General features: G+C 44.6%; 1 protein-coding gene across 2 annotated transcripts in view; it reads right to left on the bottom strand.

Annotated features, from left to right (window-relative positions):
• Positions 1 to 26,534, bottom strand: part of ZPBP (zona pellucida binding protein) — a 93,584-nt gene that overhangs the window by 44,118 nt on the left and 22,932 nt on the right. For both annotated transcript variants that reach the window (XM_081343634.1, XM_081343633.1), the window contains exon 3: positions 23,019 to 23,144. In XM_081343634.1, the coding sequence (XP_081199760.1) occupies positions 23,019 to 23,144 (126 nt within the window). The remainder of the gene's footprint in view (positions 1 to 23,018; positions 23,145 to 26,534) is intronic.

Genomic DNA, 26,534 nt, shown 5'->3' with positions numbered 1-26,534 from the left:
ATCTTGCCACAAGTGGTCGTCCTCCATACCATCTAATGAATTTCATATGCCATACTTCTTGAAAGACTTGATTACTGTTTCTGCATCAATATCATTCCAGGCTTTTATGACAAACTTGCACAAAACATCCAACTGTAGAGCACGCATGTTTCCTCCTTTTGTGAATGACTTTTCGCCGCTAACCATCCACTCATTCCACTGTTCTCGAATGCGATCTTTAAATGGCTTATTTAGGCACACATCCAGTGGCTGTACCAACAATGTCAATCCTGCAGGAATAACTGCTGCATCTGTGTTTATTCTTGCCAGCCTTTGCTTGGTGCTGGGAGTTAAATGAGCCCTGAACATATCCCACACCAGTAGACTACATTTTTGAATAAGTCCACCTGGTCGCCTGCTCCATACATTATCAAGCCATAGCTTTACCCCTTCTTCATCCATCCAGCTTTTTTCATTCACATGTACAAAACAACCAAGAGGGAACTTGAGTTTCGGCATTGTTTTTCTTTTAAAAATAATCATTGGTCTCAGTCTGGCGCCATCAGCTGTGCATGCTAGTACCACTGTAAAACTGGACTTCTCATGTCCTGTTGTTGTTTTAATTAAAATTGCTTGTTCACCTTTTGGATGGACAGTTTTATTTCCAACCATATCAAAACTCATTGGAGTTTCATCCATATTTCCGATACTACTTAACACATAGCCACGTTTATTGCGCTGTTGTATTACGTATCGATAGAAACTATTTACTTTGGCATCAAGATCTGCAGGTAATTTTTGTGCAATTCTCGTCTTTTGCCTCAGTACCAGATTATGCCTTTTCAAGAATCTAGTACACCAGGATACAGTGGCCCTAAATCTGTTGCTGTGATCTGGGTTAGATTTGGCCCACTGAAGTGCAAACAAATGTATTTTATTTCGGGTCACTACATAACCACTTTGGCGATGCTCAATCACCATGTCTGTTACATGTTTTTTGAGTTCTGGCCAATGTGGGGTGCCTCTTCTTAATGCACACTTACCCCTTGGCTTAAATGCTTTTTCATTTGCTTTCCAGTACCAAACCATCTTTTCTGTTACTCCATATTGTCTTCCAGCAGCACAGTTATTATGTTCTATGGCAAAGTTTATAACTTTAAGTTTGAAACTGGCTTCATATTTCTTTCTTCTTGCTGGTGGAGCCATGATGGGGTCTTGACTGTTAGCCATTTGTATTCTGTACTGTATGTACTGGTGCTGTACTGTATGAACCGGTACAGATACTGGTGCTGTGCTGTACTGTATTCACCACATGTATTTGCTCACCAGATAGACTGCCTTCCCTCAGAATCGCCAATCCCAGTATACATCAACCAGCCAATCACGGCAAGCGATGTATTTTCTGTGCACACTGCATACAAAGTCTGCTTGGATTGGGTGGGTCAGCTCTCCCTCCCTGCCTGCCCAGCCCTCCCTGTCTTCAAGACGATCCGAGCGGTAGTACGCAATGTGAGTGTCACAGTGCGTCCCCGACGAAAACCACAGTCGTAGGTACGAGTGACGTTTATTTCCACACAGCCAAACAGGAATAACTAAACTGGAACAAAGTCAGCGTTGGCAGCATCCTGCTCCATCACTCTATCGTCCGCCCGTTCAAAAACCCCATCCCACCAACACAAGCCAACATCCGCCCATAGGCTGATAAATACCCCACCCAGTTCTCCCATGCGCGCCTGCCCCAAGCCCTGCGAAGCATCGTCCATCGTCAAGCAAGCCTGCCAGGTAACACTCAGCCCGCCCCTTAGCATTCTATCCTCTGTCCTCCCGCCCGTATCATACGCACCCCCACCACCCATGCCACACGACCCCCACTCAGAGACCACCCCCCAGGCCTAGCCAGCCCCTGCCCCGCACCCCCGGGTTGGACTAGCAGAGACCCTCCCACCAACGTCCCTGGCTCGGGCCCGGTATCCGTCGGCCCCTCCAACACTCATCGCGGCATCCATCCCGTTACCGCCATCCGCTGAGCCTCGCATCTGCGTGTAGAGGTCCTGGCACATCCAGCACCAGCCATGGTGGTCTGCTGTCCCTTTGCGGCTCGGCCTGCTGGTTTGCATTGAGCCTGGCCTGCTGGTCGTGTTGAAGAACCAGCAGGCCATACTGGAGGCCTGCAGGAAGGCTCGACTGCGCAGACGCGGCCGTCAGCTGTTGCGTGGCCGCAGAAGTCCTCCACGCTGCGGAAATCCTCTCAGGACTGTCCGGATACGCAGCCACGTTGTGAAAGGGCAAGGTGAAAGCCAGGGAACGGGCTGGGGTGTCCTCATATGTGCAGGGCGTCCCTTCGAAGTGTCGAGCCTGCAGGGCTCGACAGTGAGTACGCATGAAAGCAGGGAGAGGGGGGCGGCTGGCGGGGATGCAGCACACGGTGGCTCAGCTAGAGGGCGCCTGTCCCTAAAGTTTCAGCACGCCATATACCAGCTTATAAGATGACCCCCGACTTTTGAGAAGATTTTCATGGGTTAAAAAGTCGTCTTATACGCCGGGAAATACGGTACATTTACTTAAACGAAAAAAATCTAGGAAAATAAAGCATTCTAAAATATTTCTCTCACTCTCTCTAAATAACACTGCAATATTTGCCTGACTGACATCTAAGAACCAAACCTGCCAATAAAAATGCTACAGTTCATTTTGGGACAATAAAATCTCTTTGAAAAAACATTGTAGTAGCTAGCAAGCTGAAATCCTAAGAGGGACATTCTGAAGTACAAGAAAGAACACTAACATGTTTGTATTATCTTGCTATGCTGCAGAATTCAATTAAACAGTATGATACTCATTCACCTCAGCAACATACTGTATTTGTATTACTTATTCTCACAGTCTACCTTTACACTGAGAAGCATATCCAATGAATTTGCCCAGTTTCCTCTTTAATGGCCATTTGTCCCTTGCTCTGAACAGTTAATTTCTTTTATTGTGGAAGTGCCAAAAGATATAATTAAAAACAAGTCGATCATATTTCAGTTGAACATTTCAAATAACTAAAAATGCATAAGCAAAAAAAGAAATGGATGAATGCAAAGGGTTTATTTTATTTTAAATATTTAAATGCATGTTTATAATGACATTATACTTAAAGTGATTTCCAACATCAAGAAGATAATAAATAAACTGCAGGAAAATCAGTTGAAGTTATAAAACTAGTAGAAGCAGTAATAAAACAATAGCTACACTGATTAATTTAAAGGTGGTACAATCGAATCCCGAGTGCCGCGTAACAGAGTGAGTGCCTGTTACTCGTCCCAGCTTCTGCCAACCTAGCAGTTCGAAAGCACGTAAAAATGCAAGTAGAAAAATAGGGACCACTGCGGTGGGAAGGTAACAGCGTTCCGTGTGCCTTTGGCGTCTAGTCATGCCGGCCACATGACCACGGAGACGTCCTCGGACAAGCGCTGGCTCTTCGGCTTTGAAATGGAGATAAGCACCAGCCCCTAGAGTTGGAAACGACTAGCACGCATGTGCAGGGGAACCTTTACCTTTACAATCTAAAATGGGTTCCCAACCCCTGGTCCATGGACTGGTACTGGGCCACGGCATGCCAGCAACCAATCTGTACAAACAAGCAAAGCCCCATCCACGGGATGCAGGAAGCACACAAAACCACACCCCCTCTGGTCCGTGGAAAAACCTCTCTCCATGTAACTGGTCCCTCATGCCCAAAAGGTTGGGGGCCTCTGATCTAAAATGTCAGCTAAATTAGAACATTAGTGTTGACAGCCAAACTTCCCATGTCACTCATTACCTAATTTTTGAATGCAAAGACACAGAAATAAATCTCTGTGTAGAGAGAAGTATTTAATTCTGGGCTACTTCATTAAAAAACATAAAAAACAGAGCCATTTATTTCTTTATAGTTGAAAGTGAGCCCTTTGGACTGTGCCAGAACAATGGAAATTTAAAAATTTGCTTTCAATTCAGAAATAAAATTCCCAAGCTGGCATATTTTAGGATTCCATTTTAAAAAATCTTCATTTTCCATTAAAAAATGAAACAATGAATTATATACTTTGATAATTTTCTTGCATATTACGGTCAATACCTGTGAATATAGGATGCTTTGTATCAAATTAAATGTTTGCTTCTACTTCATAGAATCCTTTTCATTTCACTGACTAGTGATGCTTGGACATTTTCAACAATGGATTCAATAAATTAGATCCTCAATGAGGTGCTTCCTCTGATACTATTTAACCCACGGGTCGGCAACCTGAAAAAGCAAAAGAGCCACTGGGAACCGGTTCCATCACACATAAAAAAAAGTGGGATCCGCGTGCGTGCGTCCACGCACGCGTAAAAAACATTTTGCGCATGCGCAAATCATTTTGTTTATTGCGCGTGCGCAGACACGCGCGCGCTGTTGCCACTTTATGTGTGATGGAACTGGTTGCGCGGCGGCGACGGCCCGTTTGCAAAGCCGACATTAATCTGGCACCCAGTCAAATGGTCACCTCCTTATTGTGATGCCATCTTTCAACCACCCGCATAAAATTTTCTGGCAAAGCTTCCGTAATCTTAGAAATACAGGGAGAAAGAAAAGCAACACAGAGCGTGAGCTTTTTGTTTTTTCTTTACGAGAAAAGATCCTGTTGTTAAAGTGCTCTTTTCCCCACGACATAAAAGCCCAAATCTTACAAAGTGGCAGCCCTCCTCCATTGCATCAGCTCTCCACACAGCCTAGTATTGTGCTGATTTAATTTAAAAAGTCCCGGAGAGTTCCGAGGAACTTGCTCCCCAACTTCGACGTTTTCCCCAATTTCGACAAAATGGCAGAACCCCACCCCTCTTCATGGTGCCATTCGATGCTTTAGTAACTACGAGAAAGGCAGAAATTTAGCACGATCAGCCCTCAGGCAGCGCTGGCTGCCCCAGTATTTCTGCCTCCCACGCAGCAGAAAGACAACAAGGGGCGAGACTGGGTGGAGGGGGGTGGCAGAGATACGACAAACCCTTGAAAGAAGCCCGATTCCCTTTTCCTTACCCGCCGCAATCGCGACCTCGGTCACCGAAGCCTAGTGGCTTCGGGCCAAAATATTCAAAGTACCTGGAGCCTCTCTAATTCTTCCTTTTATACACTTGTGCTTAACTGCCAATAAGACGCTGTGTGAACCAGAGAATTAAATTAAAAGTTCAATAAACACCAATCAATATTCGTGTAAATATTGAATCCATAAAACGATCTTCTCCTTAACTGTAGTTATACTGCAGGTATTCGTCCTTATCCTCCCGGGCAGAACGGAGAAGCGCAGTCATTTCTCAGCTTTCCAGCCCAACTCACTTCGTCCCTCATAAAACCCAGGCAGGAAAGGCCGGCGCGCTTCCCAGAGCCACGCTCTTGACTCGCCAAAGGTTGCCGGGCGCTGAGCTCGCCGGCGGAATAAAGAAATCGTCTCTCCCTGTCTCACGTGTAAATAAATCATCAGCCTCACTTACTTGACCACTGGCTTGCTTGTCATTCAGGGAAATAATGGTTAATCGATGGCTAATCGATGGAGACGTGTAACGTATTATTTTGCAGTCCTTCATCATCCTATTTTCTCCAATTGCCCCGGGGGGGGTGTCGTTTGCGGTAGTTACAGAATCGATGGCGGGGTTGGGCAGGGGGTGGGAATGGACAGAGACTCTAGTTGCAGATCTGGCAAACGGGGGATAGCCAGAAGTTGCGCGGAGGTGGGGGGGAAACGGGGCCGCTACGAGTCGCTTCAAGGGAGTTGCGGCACTTCGGGGAAAGGCAACTTTTTTCCCCCAGCTCCACAAACGAAAAGCGCCGCGCGCCTGAGTCTCAGAGCACACCTGAAGAGGAAGTGAGAATCCAGGCGACAGGGAGGCCGAGTGTGTGTGTGTGTGTGTGTGGAGGGGTGTTCATTCTCCCCATTTCTCACAACCAGGTCGCAAGGGGTTTTGCCCTCGTTGCTTGTGGACGCGCAGGACAAGTCCTCCGTCCCAGCCACGCTCAAAAAAAAAAGTTCCTCCTTAGCCGAGCGCCTCGGGAAACAGCATCGGCAGCAAAAATGGGCGAAGACAAGAGACGTTTCCCCTCACGTAAAACGCCTAGTTGTGTTATACTGTGTTCCTTTCGGGGGGCGAGGTGGGGGGGTGGAAGGAGGGGAAGGGGAATCCATTTTATTTTATTTTAAAGGAAATGTAAGCTTCTTTGTCATCAACATCAGACCGCGACAAGCCTGACTGGCTTCGTTTAAGCCCCCGGCGGAGGGCCGCAATCAATGCCTTAATCATGGCTTTTAGCATTTCCCTTGCAAATCCGCGCCATTTGGACTTCTCACCGGGCGCGTGGATGGTGCCAAAGACACCACATTCAAGGCTTTCCAAGAAATAGTTGCAAGCTGAACAATAGCGCTTCAAAGCGTAGGGTGCTCACCATCACCACTACCACCACCCCGCGCACGCGCCCCCGCAGGTATAGACAAGGTATGCGAGGGATACCAGCGTGCGCAGGCCCCGGTCAGTTTCCTTAGAAACTGGCCAGTTATGTGTGCTCTGCAATATGTAGAGTTTAGTAACGGGCCGCGGCAACTTTCCATTCGGAGAGGTGCACGCGCAGCTCTCCAAAGGTTTGGAGAGCTGCACGCGTACCTCCACCCGTTCGGAGAGGTGCGCGTGTGGCGCCACCCATTTACAGACCTGCTGCCGCGGCCCGTTTGCAGAGCTACCGCCTTCCTCTGAAGGTGGCAGCTCTGCAAACGGGCCGCAGCAGCTTTCCCAATGAATGGCGCCACTGCCTGTTTGGGCGGAGGTGCGCGCGCACCTCTGCCCGTTTGGAGAGTTGCGCGCGCACCTCTTGGAATGGGCAGTGGCGCCGTCTGTCGGGAAAGCTGCCGCGGCCCGTTTGCAGGCTGCCGCCTTTCTCTGAAGGCGGCAGCTCTGCAAACGGGCCGCAGCTGCTTTCCCAATGAGCGGCGCCACTGTCCGTTTGGAGACAGTGCCCGTTTGAAGAGGTGCGCGCGCACCACTGCCTGTTCGAAGAGGTGCGCGCACACCGGGCGACTGGGAGCCGCAGGAGACAGCTCAAAGAGCCGCATGCGGCTCCGGAGCCACGGGTTGCCAACCCGTTATTTAACCTATTTATCCATCCAATATTACAATAATAAATTGCAATCTGAGATGCTAGAACAACAAAATGTTCCCCATGCTTAGGGGAAGAAACTGTCACATAGGGCACTTAAAATACATCCTCAAGAGGCTTCAGTGCACCAGACCCAATAGAACCAAAGTGAAACCCTGCATCAGGAATATGGGATCATGAGGTGTTCTAGTTCAAGGGTCAAGATAGACTCCCGTGTAATGCTTGCTTGAGCCTGGGATGGGAATCAGGTACCCGTTCAAGCAGGTATGAAAAAGAGATGGGTAGATAGGTATATAAAAAATGGACTTTGCTTAAGGCTTTGCTGGGAACCCAATTTGGCTAAATAAAGGTACTTCAAGGGAAAATAAGAAATAGTGATTCTCTCTCTCTCACTCTGCAATCACGTGGTATGTTTAAGATTTGTGCCTTCCCTAATTTGAGTTAACTGATATTTATGATGGGAATGAATAGGACACGGGTCGGCAACCCGCAGCTCCAGAGCCGCATGCGGCTCTTTGAGCCGTCTCCTGCGGCTCCCAGCCGCCCAGTGCGCGCGCACCTCTTCGAACGGGCAGTGGTGCGCGCACACCTCTCCAAATGGAGAGTGGCACCGCCCGTTCCGAGAGGTGCACGCGCACCTTTCCGAAGGGCGGAGGTGCGCGCGCACCTCTCCAAGCTGCCGCCGTCTCGTCCGGAGACCTGCCGCATTCATGGCAGCTGTGCAAACGGGATGGCGGCGGTTTGGAGAGTGCGCGCGCACCTCTCCCAAGCCGCCGCCGTCCGGAGACCTGCCGACGTTTGGGGAGGTTCGCGCGCACCTCCCCAAACCTCCCCAAACGTCGGCAGGTCTCCATACCTCCGCGCGAACGGGCAGCGGCCCCGCTTGTTGCGAAAGCTGCCGCGGCCCGTCTGCAAAGCTTTGCAGACGGGCCGCAGCAGCTTTCGCAACAAGCAGGGCCGCTACCCATTCCGAGAGTTGTGCGCGCACCTCCCCAAACCTTTGGAGAGGTGCGCGCGTACCTCCGCGCGAACGGGCAGCGGCGCCGCTCTTTGAGAAAGCTGCGTCTGCAAAGCTGCCGCCTCCGCTCCCTTCCTTCGCCCAGCCTGCTTTTCCAACCTCACTTCCCTCCCTGCCAAAGCTCCTCCTTTTCTACTCAAACCGATTTTCGGGGTTGCTCGGCTTACACCCAAACGTCCCTTTCTTGCCGCTCCTCCCTCCCTGCCCGCAGAGGCTCCAAACGTCCCTTTCTCGCCGCTCCTCCCTCCCTGCCCGCAGAGGCTCCAAACGTCCCTTTCTCACCGCTCCTCCCTCCCTGCCCGCAGAGGCTCCAAACGTCCCTTTCTCGCCGCTCCTCCCTCCCTGCCCACAGAGGCTCTTACCCTCCCCTGGTCGTTCAATGGGGGGGGAATAGGTCGGGTACCCCTTTACCCCCAGAGAACGACACGTGTAAATCTCAAAACGACCCCGGCAAGCTTCGCGCAAAGCCGCCAGGCAGACCCGCGAGCTGGGGCTCAGAGCCAGTAGCTGGAGGGGAAGAAAAAGACGGCGCCGTCTGAGGAGTCTCTTCTTCGGCTATCTTGCTCTGCCCGTCTCCCGCTTGAAAAAACCTCCTCAGCGGATCGGTGCGGTGAAGAGGCCAGGCTTCCTTCGGGGGGCCTTTCATTCCTGTACAAGGGGGAAGGGGAACTCTGTGCTTTTGTGTGTGCGTGTGTGTGTGTGTGTGTGTGTGTGTGTGTATGTAAAGCACGAGAGAGGGAGGAAGGGGGGGGAAAGCGAGATCTCAAGCCCCGATGTCGTCGCCGTCTCTGCTGAGCAGTGCCGCTTAGAAGAGAAAAGGAGCAGGACAGGCACGCTCGCTCCTGCCCCACCCCTTCGCTCTTCCTCGGCCCACTGCGTCGGCGCTGGGTCATGTCAGCTGGCTGCGCGTTTCCACGGCTGCTCCCCGGCCTGCCGGAAGGCCCCGGTGGCTGCTGGGGCATCGAGAGAGGCCCCGGTGGCTGCTGGGTCGTCCCGGTGGCCGCGCTCTTCCCCGGCTCAGTGGAAGGCCGCAGTAACGTGGGGGCTGCATACAGACGCCGGCAGCTGGTCACGGGGCCCGGTGAGTCCCTCCGCGGCCTCACCGGGTGTCGGGCGTGTCGAGCCCGACACCGGGCAGTCTCCCTGGCGGCGTCAGTCGATCGGAGGATGCAGCCGGCGTGCGGAGCGCAGGCCCCCAAGACAAGGTGGGCCTGCGCTAGTGGTGTGCGAGGATGGCGGGGGTGGCTCCCGTGGCAAGGAGGACATGTCCATGGGGGGTGAGGGCCTCATGCCGTGCTGCGAAGAGGGACCCTGCCGAATGTCGCGTCCAGAGGCTGCAACAGCTGCCGCGGCCGTCTGCACAGCTGCCGCCTTCGGCAGCCTGCAAACGTGCCGCAGCAGCTCCCCCAAAGAGGAGGAAAGCCGCCACGGCCCGTTTGCAGGCCGCCGCCCTCCTCTCTTTGGGAGAGCTGCCACGGCACGCTTACAGGCTGCCGAAGGCGGCGGTGCCGCTGCCACTGGGAACCGGTTCCATCACACACACAGGAAGGTGGCAACTGCGGGCGTCCGCGCATGCGCAAGAAAAAACCGTTTTGCGCATGCGCAAGACTTTTTTTGCGCATGCGTGTGCATGGACGCACGCATTCGGCTCCCACTTTTTTTTTATGTGTGATGGAACCAGTTCCCAGTGGCTCTTTTCCTTTTTCGGGTTGCCGACCCCTGGACTAGGATGTATAAAACTAAGACTTCTGTTTCCATTTCTGTTCTTTTGCCTTTGTGTGTATATGTGTGTCAAAGTCTTTGTGTATGAGCTAAATGTGACTGTTAACTGTTTCTAATCCAAAGAGAAAAGAATTTTAAAATTCAGGCTTCCAGTTCCTGTTTTCCAGCGAGCAGTCTGAAGATTTGGAATGCCGAACCCTGAAATTTCTTTTTGTTGGGGACCCTAAGGGGTCAGAACCCGCCTCGAAGGGGTGGAATGAATGAAGGAAATCCCAGGGACTTAGGAGAGATGGCGGTCTCCCCGAACAGTCCAGGAGAAACCTCCCAGAAACCAACAGAAAAAAGGGCTGGCTAACTCCATGTCCAGCCATAGTTGGAGACAACAGAAGCCATAAGCTTTTAAACTAAGCGGATTTTAAACAGCATGCTTGAATCTGGGTAAGAATATTGATTTTCTCTATCCTACCTATTTTCCTGAAGAAGAAAGTCCCCAAAATAAGAGATCTCCACAAAAAAGGAGGGGGATTTTACTCCCTCCTTTTGGTTACTGGAAGCGAAACTTACCCTTTAGAGAGAGAAACAAGACTAGAAAGATCTGAAAAATGAGCAAACGCTGGTGGGTGAGGATTTTTTTCTCTGACCCTCAACGTTCTTAGAAAATGCAGCTGTGTAAACAAAGTGAGAGTAACAAATCTGAAGCAATGAATACTTTACAAAAGGAAACATGATAAGCAGCAACAATTTAAAAGGACAATGATTTTAAACTACAAAGAAATACAGAACAACCATGAGAGTATGAGTCAACTTATCTCCAACTTAATTTCACTCCAAGAAATTTCCCAGGAAAATACAGTAGAGATGACTGAAAATAATTCTGAGGATAGAGACTTAAAGATGGAACCGTATAAAATAAAAAATCATGATTTAATTCAAATGGGAAATATTTCAACATGTCCAAGCAACTTTGAAGATAAGGAAAAGAATGAGAAAAAAATACTTTACAGGAAACAAATGATGCAGCAAAACATACTGATTAAGAAAGGCAATGGCCAGAGAAAAAAGATTAAAATGGAAATCAAGAAAATAGATGATGGGACCTATCAGAGAGAATACTTAAAAAGAAACATTTGTTTGAAAATGGCTAAAAATGAAAAAAAAAATGGAATATATTACTCTTAGAGAGATGAGTTTTTTGTTAACAAATACAATAAGAAACATTTGTTTGAATATGGCTAAAGAGGGATGAACTTTTTTTAATTAATACAATATTTTTTATTTTTCCTTTCTGCAAGAGAAAAAAAAGTTGAAATGATTTAAACAAAGCAAACGTTTTAGTTATTTAAATGTGACGATAAGAAAAACATAAAAAATGTGTTTTGAATGGGAGTTAAAGGATTAGATGATTAGATCTACTGAATGGAATGTTTAAAGTTTAAATAGATTAAATACATTCTTAGCTATGGTCAAAAAGAATAAGAAATTGAGGAAATAAATATATATTAAATTAGGAGGGATACATATTTTAAGTTGTATGTTATTTTTCGTATATCAGTGCATTTGTCTTTTTTTTTCTTTTTTTCTTCTTCTCCCCCCCTCTTTTTTGTCTCTCTTCTCTTTTCTTTTCTCTTTCTACTTTTTTACTTAGTAAGAAATATAAAAATATGAGAGGGCTTATATGGAAAAAATAGAATTAAATCCACCAATGTAAATGTAGTTAATTGTTTAAAAAATTGTCACTAGTAAGAATATTTAGAATTTGGGGGGAGAAATAAGCTGAAATAAGCACGGTAACAGGATTTACGATAAGGCAATTAAAATGACAAATAGGATTATTGGAAAAACTATATACTTAATTGTTAATCAAAATAATGAGAATTGTCTTAATCTAATATTTTGCAAAGAAAGATACTTTGGGGAAAGGAGAAATCAAATGAAACTAACATATGGAATATAGATTATAGAAACTAATTGTTAAAGATTGTCTTATAAATGTTACCCAGACAACATACTGTTTACAAATTACTGAATGATTTATGTTATGTTAAAAAATACCAATAAAACAAATACAAAAAAAGAAAAAGAATTTTAAAATTCTGCTAGAAATTCTGCTTAATTAAGCCACAAAAAGGAAATACCTTCACTTTTGTCTGGCCAACAAACAAAGTAAAGAGAAATGTGTTTGTTTGTTTGTTTTCTTTTCTTTTCCACTTTCTCTCTCTGTACTCTTAAGAACAGCCCAAAGTTAGCAGGAGGGAATGTTTTAAGTTCATCTGCTGGAAAGGTTTCACTCTTGCATTTAATAATAACAACAACAACAACAACAACAATCCAGAATCAGAAATAACAGAACAGAGACTAGCTGATCAATGCCGATTTATAATACGCAATAAAGTATTCACAGAAACAGAATTGGATGAACTGCAAAGGTTTAGCCAGGGTAAAGAAATCAAAGCCTTGCCAGAAGTAATTCAGAATGTAGGGGGATTTGGCAGTGAAGGAATCCAGCAAGATATACAACTGTTCTCATTTGGAAACCAGGCACCTCTTCCTCAGGAAGAACAAAGCCCTCTAACTAAAGAAATAAAAGAACTGATACAAAGAATAACTGAGCATCTAAAACAGCACAAAAACAACAGAATAAGGCTGCCTGCCTTGAAGCTTTTTCCAAAGAAACAGCTAGCACAAGCATTAAAAGATGCAAATACTGCAATATCAAGTATAAGCACCAATTCACTGCAAGAAACAAACCAACTAATGTACAGCACAGCTGCAGTTATAACTGAATACCTGGGATGCAAAATCAACAAAGAAGAAAAACAAACAAACAGTGCACCACAAAAATGGAAGGTTAGACTACAAAATAAGATCAGCAAGTTAAGATCACATGCAAGCAGATGAAAGAAAAGAAGCTGAAGAACAAGAAGACCAAAGAATACCTAATCAAGAAATACCACTTAGAAACAAGGAAGATCAAGGAAGCAATGGAAATAATAAAACAGCAAATGACAGCTATAGCCAGGAAAATCAGTAGATATGAAGCTCGAATTGCAAATTATAGGCAGAACCTCCAATTTCAATCCAATCGGAAAAGTTTCTACCAATCCATCAATGAAGAAAACGGATTACACTCAAGGAACCTTGGAGTGTATTCTCAAGGAACCTTGGAGTGTAATCCATTTGGTCGTGGGATTTAAACTCGTCTAGGCTGGATAGGTGCTCTCTTACATTTTCTTGCCTATCTTAATTTGTGTTTCTAATCTATTTTTATGGTACTGTTTTTGATAGGTTAGACTGTTTTTTCCTTTGTTTGTGTAAAGACAGATGCAAAAAGAAAAAAAATGAGTTAAATAATTCTGCTTTCTCCCTGTTGCTTGTCACCTTCTTGCCACTTTCCCCCACTAATGGAGCAATCATTTCCTTAACTTTTTTTTCTTGTTTTTTTACATGTCCCCCATTACTATTGTGATGTGCTTCCTACATACCTTAGTTAGTTGACTAGCAACAAGTTCATCTATTTCCTGTGTTTGGTTGGGTGGCCTATAGTGTACACCTATGACGATGTCATTTTTCCCCCTTTTATATTGACTCAAATGCATTCAAGACAGTTTTCATCATTGTTGTGTTCTATTTCTATAGAGATGTAGTTATTTCCTATATAGAGAGCAAGTCCACCTCCTCTTTTATTTGGTCTGTTTCTTTTAAATAATTTAAATCCCTCTAGCTGAGTGTTCCATTTGTGGGTTTCATCCCACCAAGTTTCCACAATGACAATATCATATCTGCCCTCATTTACCTGAATTTCTAGTTCACCCTGCTTACTGTTCATACTCTGCGCATTGTTGTATAGACATTTGTGTCCTTTATGACTGACCCTATGTTTACTTTCTATATAACATGTGTGGTGCCAGAGTTCCCCTATTTTCTTATCACCTGTTTGGTTAGTGAACTTTGTGTAGCACTCGCTATTAAAAGCTTGATTTTGCTTGATAGCAAGGTTGATATTCTTGTCCACACACACATCTATGTTACATGCACAGCTAACCCTGTAATTTTTTTGATTGCCGGGGACAGGGATGTTCTGTATCAATTAACTCAGTGTCCCCGTTGTATAGTTTAAATATTCCTCCAGAAAATCTTTGAGTTTATTGCCAAGTAACACAGTCCCTTTCTTTGATGCATGCAAACCGTCTCTTTTGTACATTGTTTCATTGGACCAGCTACAGACATTGTAACTAATATAACCAAAACCTTCCCCTTTACACCACTCCTTTAGCCACATATTGAATTCTGGTATAAGCTGGTCTTTTCCATTTTACTCCTTATACACTGGTAAAACCTCTGAAAAAGTAAGCTACAGCCTGTTCTGCTAGGTTCCTGCCCCAAGCTCTGGAAATCATTCTGCAATGTGTTGTAAATGGGTATGTGTTGTAAATGGGTTTTATCTGTCTATCCTTTTCCTGAAACATGACCAGCATTTTTCAAGTTGCAAATCCTTAAGTCCTAATATGTTGCAAATGTTCAGTTCAGAAGTGAAACTTTTCATGTATGTTCTCTTACCAGAATCCAGCCTTTCTCTTGTCCTCATCTATGATTTCATTTTGTCTGCCTATCTGTTTAACTACAGTATTAATGCCTTTTCAAACTCTGCCTACAAGCTACCCCATCCCCTCTACTTCTCCTATTCTTATCGTCTGTTCTCCATGCCTTTGTCTGCCTCTCCTGGGAGAGTCCACCCAGAAAGGGGGGAGGAGTTCTTGCTCTCATGTCTTTCAGCCCTGCATAGATGACCTTTGGAGGCAGAGCACACTGACCCAGATGCTGCCTCCATCCATTTGAGCCATGGAATTGGGTTTTCAATCCAGCCATCCACTAAAAAGCCACCATGCAACCAGAGTGGAACAGATCTTCCCAAGTTCTACCATTCCCCCAGATGCCTGTGAACAATGCAGAGGAAGGAAGGAGTCCTGGAGCCATGGGTCCCCACATGAAGCCTCAGAAGAAAATTAGGAAGACTATGGGGGGGGGGGAGGTGGAAACTCACTGTAAAGTTTTCTTTTTGCCCCATTTGTCAGTTGAGAGATGGCATTTGGGAATAGTTGGCACAGCAAGTACTGAACTGGATTTCTGTCTGGTGGGAGGAAAATTTATCCAGAATGTTTGTATTGCGTTTGTATTAGTAGCTACACATACACACACACACACACACACACACACACACACACACACCATTCATAATCACACTGAGTCTCTTTCACCTACCATCTGTAATCAGGTTCCAGCCTGATTCTTGCCCTGTGCCATTAAAACTTTGTAGGAACAACTTCCTGCAAATTCCAAGGGGAGGGAACCAGGCCCTCTCAGGCAATTTGCAATTCATATGCCCTGACTGAGGAAGTAGCAGGAAAGAGATCACTAAAACTAAGCCCTGAATATCTTGCTCTGGTGGACTCAGATTGGGACTCCTAGGGATCACTATGTGCAATTTAAGAAAAATGTAATAGCCTGGCTTGCATACTGGCTAACCTCAATTGGACATTACAAACCTGGATGCACTGCACCAAGAGCTAAGGCAGGAAACAACCACTGAAAATGAGCAGCCAGTAGTTATGTACTGAGGCAAACCATGGCTGTGAAGAATTTTGAGAGGAATGTGCAAACCTGATTGGAAGCTCAAAGTGACATCCAACATTTGAAAATGATTGGCACAGAATATTGGAAAGTATAAATTTCTTTTCCACCAAACAAAATTTTTGCACTAATTTTCAGAACTTTATGGTTTGGAAGCTCCCCTTTTGGGAGCCACTGCAGGGATCTTTTTCTGCTTGCCTCTATTAGTGTCCTCCTTTTTTGTGTCTTAACAGTTTAAAGCTTGTTTACCAAGTCTCTCTGACCAGATCAATTTTAATCTTGTGTCAGTAAGTGTGTCGTTCACACACTTATGGCACAAAGGGATTTGTTGGAAGTCAGCCCCCACAGAGAAGGAAATATTAAAAGGGCAGAATATATTTCCCTAAAGGATTTTAAAAGCAGAAACCAATCCTGCCCCCAAGTCTCTCTGTCCCAAGCAGAAACCAAGTCTGTAGAAATGCAGATGTGATAATCTTGTCAGGAAACTGGGATTAGGAAGAAAGATCAACATCAGCCACAGCCCCAGGGAAGCAGGATATGAGCCTTGGGACATAATAGGATTAACCCACCACCAGAAAGGCACACCCAGACTCAGGTCAGAATATGTAACACAGGAAATACAAAGCCTCAAACAGGAAACCATTCCAAACAAAAGGCTCCAGAGGGTATAAAAACCCACTCCCTACATGTGTTCACTTCTTTTCCTTCCAGACCCGTCTTTCTGTCTGGCTCTCCTCTTCAATAAACTGCAACATTCTTTCTAAAGCAGTCGCCATGTTATTTATCCCCAGTTTGGATGAAACATGATGAAGACTTTTCCTTCAACAATACAAAGGCAGCAGCTTTAGGACAAGCTTCTCAAAACCTTTCCCTTGCTTTAACCTCCTCCCTCCCCCAGAAATCCACAGTTGTTCAATAAAGAAAAAAAATCTTTTTCCCTTTCCTTCCCCAATTAGGTACAAAAATTACTCTCCATTTCTGCTCTCCAATCTCTATCCCTTTTATAAACCTTATCTTGACTTCAGGTTGAATAGTAGAGGAACAAACAAAGAAAATCCTTCTGCAGCTTTCTGTCTTGAGGAGCTGCAGAAAAAATTCAGCCCTGCAAGTTTATGCAGCAAAACCGAAACAGGAGAAGAAGCCAATTCCTTAAAAACTTTATTTTGCTGTTTATGCAGCAAAACAGGAGAGAAACTGTTCATCTGACTGCCTTTAAAACCCAGCTAGAATTCACTTTTAAGTCCTACCTGGATTCTTCAGGTAGTCACACAAACAGCAAAACAACTTTTCAAGGACCCAACATTTCCCATTTTGTTGCACATATGTTATAGCCGGCTAAGCTTTTGGAGCTGAATTTTTTCTGCAGCTCCTCAAGCAAAAGGCAGCAGAAAGATTTTCTCTGCTTCCTTGCTTTTATCTCTCTACTCTTCAGCCTGAAGCCAAGTTAAGCATTTTAAAAGGGATAGATATTGGACAGCAGGATTTTAGTTTTTATACCTAATTGGGGGGAAGGAGAGATTAACAAGTCCATCCCTCTCAAGTTTTTTTGTTTTTTTTATTGAAGAAGTGTGGCTTTCTAGGGCAGGGAGGGGGTTAAAGCAAGGGAAAGGTTTGGGAAGCTTTCTGGAGGAGGGAGGAGATTAAAGCAAGGGAAAGCTTGTCCTGAAGCTGCTGTTCTGCACACAGGGGTTGGCTTCCTAAAACCCTGCAAGAACCAGGAGAGACTTGTAGCCTCTCTCCAGCCAGGAGATCAGTGGCCAGCTGATAGAATTGAAATACTGGAACACTGAGAAGTCCTCACTGGCACTACATCCACATGGAGAGAAGTAAGCAGTGGGGTACCACAAGGTTCCGTCTTTGGCCCAGTATTCTTCAATATCTTCATAAATGACTTAGATGAGGGAATTGAAGGGGAACTCTTCAAATGTGCAGATGACACCAAACTGACAGGAGTAGCCAACGCCCCAGAAGGCAAACTCAGGATCCAAAAAGATCTTAACAAACTTGAACAATAGGTCCTATCCAACAGAATGAGTTTCAATGTGGAGAAAAGCAAAGTCTTACGTTTAGGCATGAAAAACCAAAGGAGACCGGTGTGTGGTGTAGTTGGTTCACATGGTGTGGTAGGATGGAGGGTTTGTTGTCACAGGGGGAGGCTCAGTTAATCTCAATGTACACATGTTGTACTTTGACAATAAAGGTTTTACTATTATATGTATAAATACAGATTGGGCAAGACCTGGCTTACACACAGTGGGGGACCTTGACGTCCTAGTGGACAATCACTTGACTATAAGCCAGCAGTGTGTAGCAGCAACCAAAAAAGCTAATACCATCCTGGGTTGTATAAACAGAGGCATAAAATCAAGACCACATGAAGTATTAGTACTTTATAAAACCCTAGTAAGACCACACCTGGAATACTGCAGACAATTTTGGTCACCATATCACAAAAAAGATGTTGAGAGTTTGGAAAAAATTGAGAAAAGAGCTACTAAGATGATCAAAGGCCTGGAGACTAAAACATACAAAGGATGGCTACAGGACTTGGGTTTGCCTAGTCTAAAGAAAAGAAGAAATAGGGGAGACATGATAGCAGTGTTCCAGTATCTGAGGGGCTGCCACAAGGCAGAGGGAGCCAGGTTGTTCACCAAAGCACCAGAGGGAAGGATGAGAAACAATGGTTGGAAACTGATCAAAGAGAGAAGCAACCTGAAATTAAGGAAAAACTTCCTGACAGTGAGGACAATCAACTAGTGGAACAGCTTACCCCCAGAAATCGTGGGCGCTCCATCACTGGAGATTTTCAAGAAGAGACTAGATATTCACCTGTCTGAGACTGCGTGAGCAGAGCGCTGGGCTAGAAGACCTCCAAGGTCCCTTCCAGCTCTATTTCTATCTCTATTCTCTTCTGTTCTATTTATTGGCCTAGTGTGATTGGACACACAAGGAATTTGTCTCTGGTACATAAGCTCTCAGTGTGCATACAAACAACAAAGTAATAAGTTATAGATCAAAAATCATAAGAAACCATCATAATTCATAAGATACTAACAAATAATAAATCATAAGATACTAGTTTGAGAAGGTAGTAGGAAAGAGAAGAAAATTAGAAAGATAAGAAGGATAATAGCAAGATAGGTAAATATCTTTAGGCTTAAGATAATGTTGTTTAGGACTTCCGGTGGCGGCGCGGCGCCGAAGATAGCCGTTTCGGGCTGTCCGCTTCACAGCTGAGTTTTTCCACCTAAAACAGCGCCAATCAGCTGTTTAGGTGGATTTGAAGCCCCCTCCTCGGGAAAAGAGGAGGGGGTGAGGCCCCAGGTAGGGGTTGAGTTCTCCAGGGCCGCCTGAGCTGAAAGCTTGGGCGGCTGAAGGATTGAACTCCCCCGTAGCCTGGGTTGCTCCCAGCTGTTTAGCGTCTCTGCTCCGGGATTTTTGGAGCGGAGCCAGGCGTTTGCGACCACCCCTGCCAGAAGGAAAGACTTTGGAGTAAAAGGAGCAGGCAGAGCGGTACAGGAGGTTCAGGTGAAGAGGACTTTTATTCTTACTCTCTAGCTTAATGGACTTTATAAACTTAAAGTGAAAGTGCGCAAAAAGTGAAAGTGAAGAAAGATGGCGGCTAAATCTTCCTCTAAAGTTCTTCGGAGTGCGGGAACTTCCCCGGTGCAACAGACATCGTTGCAAGCTCTGCTTCCTCCTGCACCTCCTGTGGCATTGACGCTTAAGGACTTACAAGACGCCTTTGCAAGGCAATCCCAGGTAATGTCAGAAATGCTGGATGATAAGATGGCAAAGTTGGAGGAGAAGATGGAGAAATTGGAGGAGAGGATGGAAGAGAAGCTTAATGAGAAGTTTAGTGCAATGAGGGTAGACATCTTGTCTACAGTGGAAAGCGTGGCTGAATGTGTGCAATGTTTGGAAGAAAAAATGGAGGATCTTAGTCAAAAGAATATTATATTAGAAGTAAAGGTACTGGAGAATGAAAATTTAAGGGACAAAATGGACGGAGAATTGAGTCTTGTCCAGTATCATCAGATGCAGTATGCTATAAGAATCAGGGGCTTAAAAGAGAATCCTAAAGAAGACCTAAAGCAGCTGATTTCTGAGGCTTTGGAAGCAGTATTGGGCCAGCCAGCATCTGAAATAGAGAGATGTATGGATAAAGTTTTTCGTGTAAATTCATGGATTGCAAGGCAGAGGAAGTTACCTAGAGATGTGGTGGTCTATTTTACAAAGAGAGCAACTAGAGATGAAGTTATTCAAGCTGCTTATGATACTAAAGTTGTGGTTGCTGAGCAAGAAGTGCTGGTTCTAAAAGAAATTCCTCCAAAGATTTTAAGGAGAAGGAAGGATTTTGCATTTCTCGTACAGGAACTTAAGCAACGTGATATTAAGTTTAGATGGGAGATTCCAGTTGGACTGGTGGTGATGCACGAAGGTAAAAGATATCGTCTGGTTACTGTGATTTCGGCGCGTGATTTCTACAACAATGTTTTAAAAGCAACCCCTCTATCACTCCTGGAAGCAGCAAAGGGATCAGGAGAGGGAAAACCTCAAGAGGCTGAAGGTGGACAGACAGAGGAGAATGGTGCTGGAGGGGATCAAACTACAGCTTCATTGGTGGCTGCTGGAGAGCAGAGGCTGACGCACGCCGCTGTAAAACGAGCAAGACAAGTACAAGAGCAAGACCAGCAGAAGTTTATGGAACTTTCAAAACGTACTTATAGTGAAGCTGTGGGAGGAGCGCGGCCCAAAGAAAATATAGGGGCTATTAAAGATGTGCTTCAAAAGCTTCGGGATGCCACGCATGGCAACTAAATTCCTAACCTGGAATGTCAATGGATTAAACTCACCACAGAAGAGAAAGAAAGTTTTTCAATATTTAAAACAATTTAAGATTGATGTTATATGTTTGCAAGAAACACATATTAGGGTTATGGACCAAAAGTATTTATCGAACCCAAGGTTGGGAACGCAATTTGTTGCTTCTGCGATGAATAAGAAAAATGGAGTGGTTGTCTACGTTAAAAGTACTCTAACAGCGGAATTAATTGAAGCAGATAAGCAAGGAAGATATGTTATGATAGATTTGTTGTTAGAAGGTAAAAAAACGCTTTTAGTTGGACTGTATGCTCCTAATCAACAACAAGCTGATTTTTTTAGTTCACTTCATACAAAGCTTACTCAATTGGATTATAAATCGTTTATTTTTATGGGGGACTGGAATGGTGTATTGGATGTACAGATGGACAAGGCGGGTTCTTTTAAGCGTGCTCCGAGTCATGCCAGATTGCCTAAATCTTTTTTTGAAATGAAGGACGACTTGGAATTGAGAGATATCTGGCGTGACATACACCTACGTGAAAAGGATTATACTTTTTTTTCTGACAGACATCAATCTTTTTCTAGGATTGATTTTATTTTGCTGACTAATGATTTTTTTTCCAGGATTAAGAAGGTAAAGATTTGTGCAAGGACTATTTCGGATCACAGTCCAGTTTGGTTAGAGATCAATAAGGACAATAGGGATAGGCGCTCGTGGCACGTAAATGAGAATTTGTTTAGAAATCAGAAGAATGTGGAAGAATGTAAACAGCGGATGAAGGATTTTTTTGAAATTAATATGAATAAGGATACTTCTATGGACATGGTTTGGGATGCTAGCAAGGCCTACATGAGAGGGGTGTTGATATATATGAATAATAAATACAGACGTACTTTGGAAGCCAGAAGGAAAGAACTGGAGAATGAAATTAGGGAAAAAGAAAAGGTCTTAATTTTGAACCCATCGGATGTGAAGACTAAGGAAGTTATTAAGCTATTAAGAGGACAATTCGATAAATTGATGGCTGATCAAGTGGCACTGGGGAGAGCAGGGATAGCTAGTCATTACTTGAGGCAAATTGTTTAATATTGTCCTAACATTCCACTTAAATGTACAAGGTCCATTACGGTCATAACTCGAGGACTACCTGTAATAAATCTCCATACATAATACTCCCTCCTATTTTTGACCCACAACAATAACGCTCTGAAGTAACTGGCTGAGAATGACTGGCCCAGTTACCCAGTGAGTTCTGTGGGTGAGGGTAGAATACAAACTGTAGAAGCACAAATGTAAGGGAGCAAGACAATATAACCAAAGTTAAATTATATCTATAATTTCTCTTGCATTTAAACAGAAGAACACAACTTTTTTGGTCTAAGGAATACCTCTATTTGAGTAAATTTGGGGGTTTGAACTTCAAAACCTGACGTACAATGGCAACTAGGGCTGAATTTCCACTGCTAAATGATTTGGTCATAAAGTTGCATCCACATAATTTAGCAACGGCAATGTCTGCAGTCCTGGTTGCCGTTATTAACCAAAAGCTACAGTAGTTTGGTGAGGCAATTTCCTGCTGGCTTCCCACAAGTCAGTAGAGAAGCCAGCTTAAGTTTCAAATCCCAAGCAGCTTGCAAGGAAGTCAGCAAACTGGTAAGGGACAAGCAGCAGGTAGGGAAGGGTAAAGACAGCTATATGAGGGTGACAGAGAGACAAGCTTTGGGTGCATAAGGGTAAATGTATGGGAGTACTCAAGAGTATAAGGGAGATGCAGAGCTATGATCTTGTTGGGTATGGATGCAAGAATGCACAAAAGCAAAGAAAGTGGAGAAGAGCATACATGTGGGGAAGACTTCCTGGGGAAGCTGACAAGGAAGGTTGCAAATGGCGATCAAATGATTGAGGGAGCTACAACTAAGACTGTAAAAATCGATTTCCAAGCACCCAGATCATGATCCCAAGACCATGAGGATGCCTAGATGGCTAGAATTCCAAGAATCGGTTGTAACCACCATTCATTTAGCACTGTCATTACTTTGAATGGTCACTAAATGAATGCTTGTAAGTCAAGAACTAGCCATAATTGGGTCTGGATTATCTAAGGGAACACCTGCTGCCGGCATCAACTTCCCATCGTCCTGTGCGCTCACACAGGGAGGGCCTTCTCAGGGTGCCGGCGGTTAAGGAGTGCTGGCGGGTGATCCCCAGGGGGAGGGCATTCTCTGTGGGCGCGCCTGCCCTTTGGAATGATTTACCGGTGGAACTTCGGACCGCCCCCGATCTGCGTTCATTTCGCAGGGACCTGAAAACCTGGTTTTTTGATCTATCAGGCCTGGACTGAAGGGGTTTTAGCTTTTAATATTGTTTTAATTGTTGGGCTTAATTAATTTAATCTATTTTAATTTTATACTATTTTTATATTGTATTTTATGTTGCCCTGTAAACCGACCTGAGTCCTTCGGGAATAGGGCGGTATAAAAATTTAAATAAATAAATAAATAAATAAATAAATAAATAAATAAATAAATAAATAAATGTTAAAAACAATTAGCTTGGTTTATGTGTTTAATTATAACTAAAATTAAATTAAACCCTTTAGATTTAGTTAATATACAAGAGCGTACATGTAAATTGACATTCTGTTTTTGTTTTTGATGAAAAACAGGAAAACGTTATTATGTAATATTAGAGGAAAATACCTGTAACCAAATCACCACTTGGTCCATGCCATTCAAATATTGGGTCGATCAATTCTGAATTTCTCAGATGATTTGTTAAACATAGAATATGTGGACTGTTATGATGCTGCCTGACGTACACTTTGACTGAAAATATAATTTAATTAATATTTGTTAAAAGAAAGTACATAAAAATAAAATTCATTTCAAATAACAATTATGCAAGTAAATCTATGCTACTTTCAACATTTATACATTTACTTAGAAGGTAATACAATTAATTTCAAGGAAATTTGTTTGTAAGTAATTCAGGATTGCATGAAATAATTTAATTAGCATACACAAAGAATACATGTGTTCAGACTTTCAGATATAGGATGTCTGTTATAACTAGCAAAGTTATATCTTTAGTTATGGCATCTCAATAATTAAATGTTACATTAAAAAATAAAGATTATATCCTTTGCTCACATTCCATTCTTCTAAGAGACTGATAGACAAGCCGGGATTCACATTTTTAGCAATAGATTTCTTAGAAACATAGAATCATAGAGTTGGAAGGCACCTTGGGGATCTTTTAGCCCAACCCCCTGCCCAGGGCAGGACTCCTTATACCATCCCAAAAAATGGTTGTCCAATCCTTTCTTGAAAACCACCATTGATGAAGCACCCACAACTCCAGGAGGCAAGCTGTTCCATTAATTGTTCTGACAGTAAATTTTTTTGTTCCAAATTGAATCTCTCTTTAATTAACTTTCACCCATTATTTCTTATCCTGCTATCAGATGCTTTGGAGAATGTCAGCTCCCTCTTCTCTATGACTGTCCATCAAGTATTGGAAGATAGCTATCATGTCACCCCTAATCCTTCTCTTCATTAGACCAGCCATATCTAGTTTCCTCCACTGTTCCATTGTATGGTTTAGCCTCCAAATCTCTGGATGCAGCATTCCAAGAATGGCTTTACTACTACAGTGCAGAGCAGCACTATGATTTCAATGCTGTCCTTCTGTTGATATAGCCTAAGATTGCTTTAATTTTGGCAGCTGCAACACACTGCTGGCTCACACTTAGATGATTGTTCATGAAGACATCTAGAGCCCTCTCACAGTTACTGCTATTGAGCCAAGAACCATCTATTCTGTACCTGCTTTTGATTTTTCCTGCTTAAGTGCAGGACCTTACTTTTATCATCACAGAACTGCATCCTATTTAGGACAGGACCAAATGGTCAGGTCTGTCAAGATCCTTCAAAACTGCGAGTCTCTCTTTCATGGTGGTAGCAATTCCCTCCACTTTGGTTTCATCTGCAAATTTAATGAGCTACCCTTCTATCCTCACTTCTAGATCATTTATTAAGATGTTGAAGAATACTGGCCCCAAAATAGAATCTGAGGTATCCCACTGCATACATCTCTCCATATACAGTAAATGAAGTTCCACTGAAGACTACATGCTGAATGAAGTTGGTCAACCATAAATCCATCGGGCGATAGTATTGTCTACCCCACATTGTTCTATCTTACCAAGAGGTAGGCAGTGATCTATTCACATTGTTTTTATCCTATCAAGAAGTAAGCTGTACTCTTCTTTGTCAAATGCATTATTGAAGTCTCAGGGTGGATTTGATTTAAATCAAGTCAATTTAAATCATGATTTAAATCATAATTTAAATTTAAAGGCTTGCTTTAAATCAACTCGATTTAAATCATGTTTTTTAAAGAACAACTTGTCATCTCAGTCCCGCAGCAGCTCCTCCTCTGACCCGCTGCTGACTCACCGACAATCCCATTCACTTTAATGGGATGACTGGTGATGCGGCAGTGACACAACAAGGTGAGGGATGTGGCAGGCAGGTGAGTGGATGCCCGCTAACAGGAGCTGCCATGATGGATCTGAAATGACAGGTGCTCTTTAAACATAAGGACTCATTCTTGCCAGTAGTTAAAATCTTCAATATTATTTTCAAACAAAATGAAGGTTTCCTATTTAGAATAATAAGCTGTCAGGTTAGTAAAACAGCAATATCAGAACCAATTTTAGGTTAATCACACATACCGTTTCCCTGAAAATAAGACCTACCCTGATTTTTGAGGGTGGGCCTAATATAAGCCTTACTGCAAAAATAAGCCCTAGTTAGGACCCTGTCCGCTCTGTCCCACCTCACACTGCTGCCGCCACAACAAGGCAAGGCAAATGGGGGAGGGGGTGGAGCTTCAGGGGCCTCCCAGCCAGGCCATTCCTTGCTGGGCGACCTTCCCTTTCACTCCCCTCCCAAGCCAGACTACCATGCTATGGAGAATGGACAGGATAGGCCTGGTCCCCCTCCACCGTTTTGGAACCAGGGGAGGAGTGACAGCAAAAGGCTCTGCTGCCGCTGTGCACTGCTGGAGGAGCTTTCTTCACGTTTCACCCCCAGATCATCTGCCTGGTATCAGCAACCTCCTCCTACTCCACCAACTATTCTGTGGCGCCGTGACGAGGCAGTGCAAGCCTCTCCTGCCATCTCCCTCCGTCGCCACTACTGGAGCGAACAGAGAACGATGCAGAGCAGAGAAGAGTACTTGCTTGCTGCCCTGCATTGCCCTTTGCAGGGAAATGGAGTTTGTGGGACTAAAAACAGTTCAGTCAGACCTTCCAACTTCTCTTTTCTTTCCACGAGAAGTTGGAAAAAGTTGACTGAACTTTTTTTAGTCCCACAAACTCTGTTTCCCTGCAGAAGGAGAGAAATGTACCAGAGCTGGGAAGCAGGTTAGTGAAGAAATGCCTTTGGGAAGAGAGAGGAGCTGGGTGGTGGTGCGCCAAACACTGCAGCAGCACTGGGAGAAGTGGCAGGAAACGGGGCTGCCATTTCCAGAATGGAGAAGGGAGACGCAGTGCAACGCAGGGCTGCAAGCAAGTACTCTTCTCTGCATCGTTGCACATAGACGCCCCCCCTCCCTGTTCTGTTCTCTCCAGTGGCGGTGACGGAGGCCTGGCAGAGGGAGGCGGCAGGGGAGGCTTGCACTGCCTGGTCATGGCACAAGCCACAGGAGAGTTGGAGAAGGTGGCGGCTGCCACCAGGCAGATGATCTGTGGGGCAGAGTGAAGAAAGCCCCTCCAGTGGCACACAGCGGCATCAAAGCCTTTTGCCATCTCTCCCCCCTGGCTCCGAAACAGTGGAGGGGGACCAGGCCTACCCCGTCCATCCTCTGGAGCATGGCAGTTCAGCTCGGGAGGAGAATGAAAGGGAAGGTCACCCAGCAAGGAATGGTCTGGCTGGTGGGGCCCTGAAGTAAATGGGTGCAGGGTGGCTGCAGCAGCTCCATCCCCTCCCCCGCCCTGCGTTACCTCGTTGTGGCGGCAGCGGTGAGATGTGCCATGCGGTCTCCTTCCTCAAGCGGCCACAGCAGAAGTGGACTGTGGACTGCTGGAAGGGGCTGTTGGTGCCACCACCGCGAGAAGAGGCAAGTGTCACAAAAAATATAAGACACCCCCCCAAAATAAGACCTAATGCCTCTTTTGGAGGGAAAAATAATATAAGGCTGGGTCTTTCTTT

This window comes from Vipera berus (assembly GCF_964194415.1).
Source record: "Vipera berus genome assembly, chromosome: Z".
NCBI lineage: Eukaryota > Metazoa > Chordata > Lepidosauria > Squamata > Viperidae > Vipera > Vipera berus.
The sequence above is the reverse complement of the archived record's forward strand: the minus strand, read 5'-3'. Positions and strand labels throughout refer to the sequence as shown.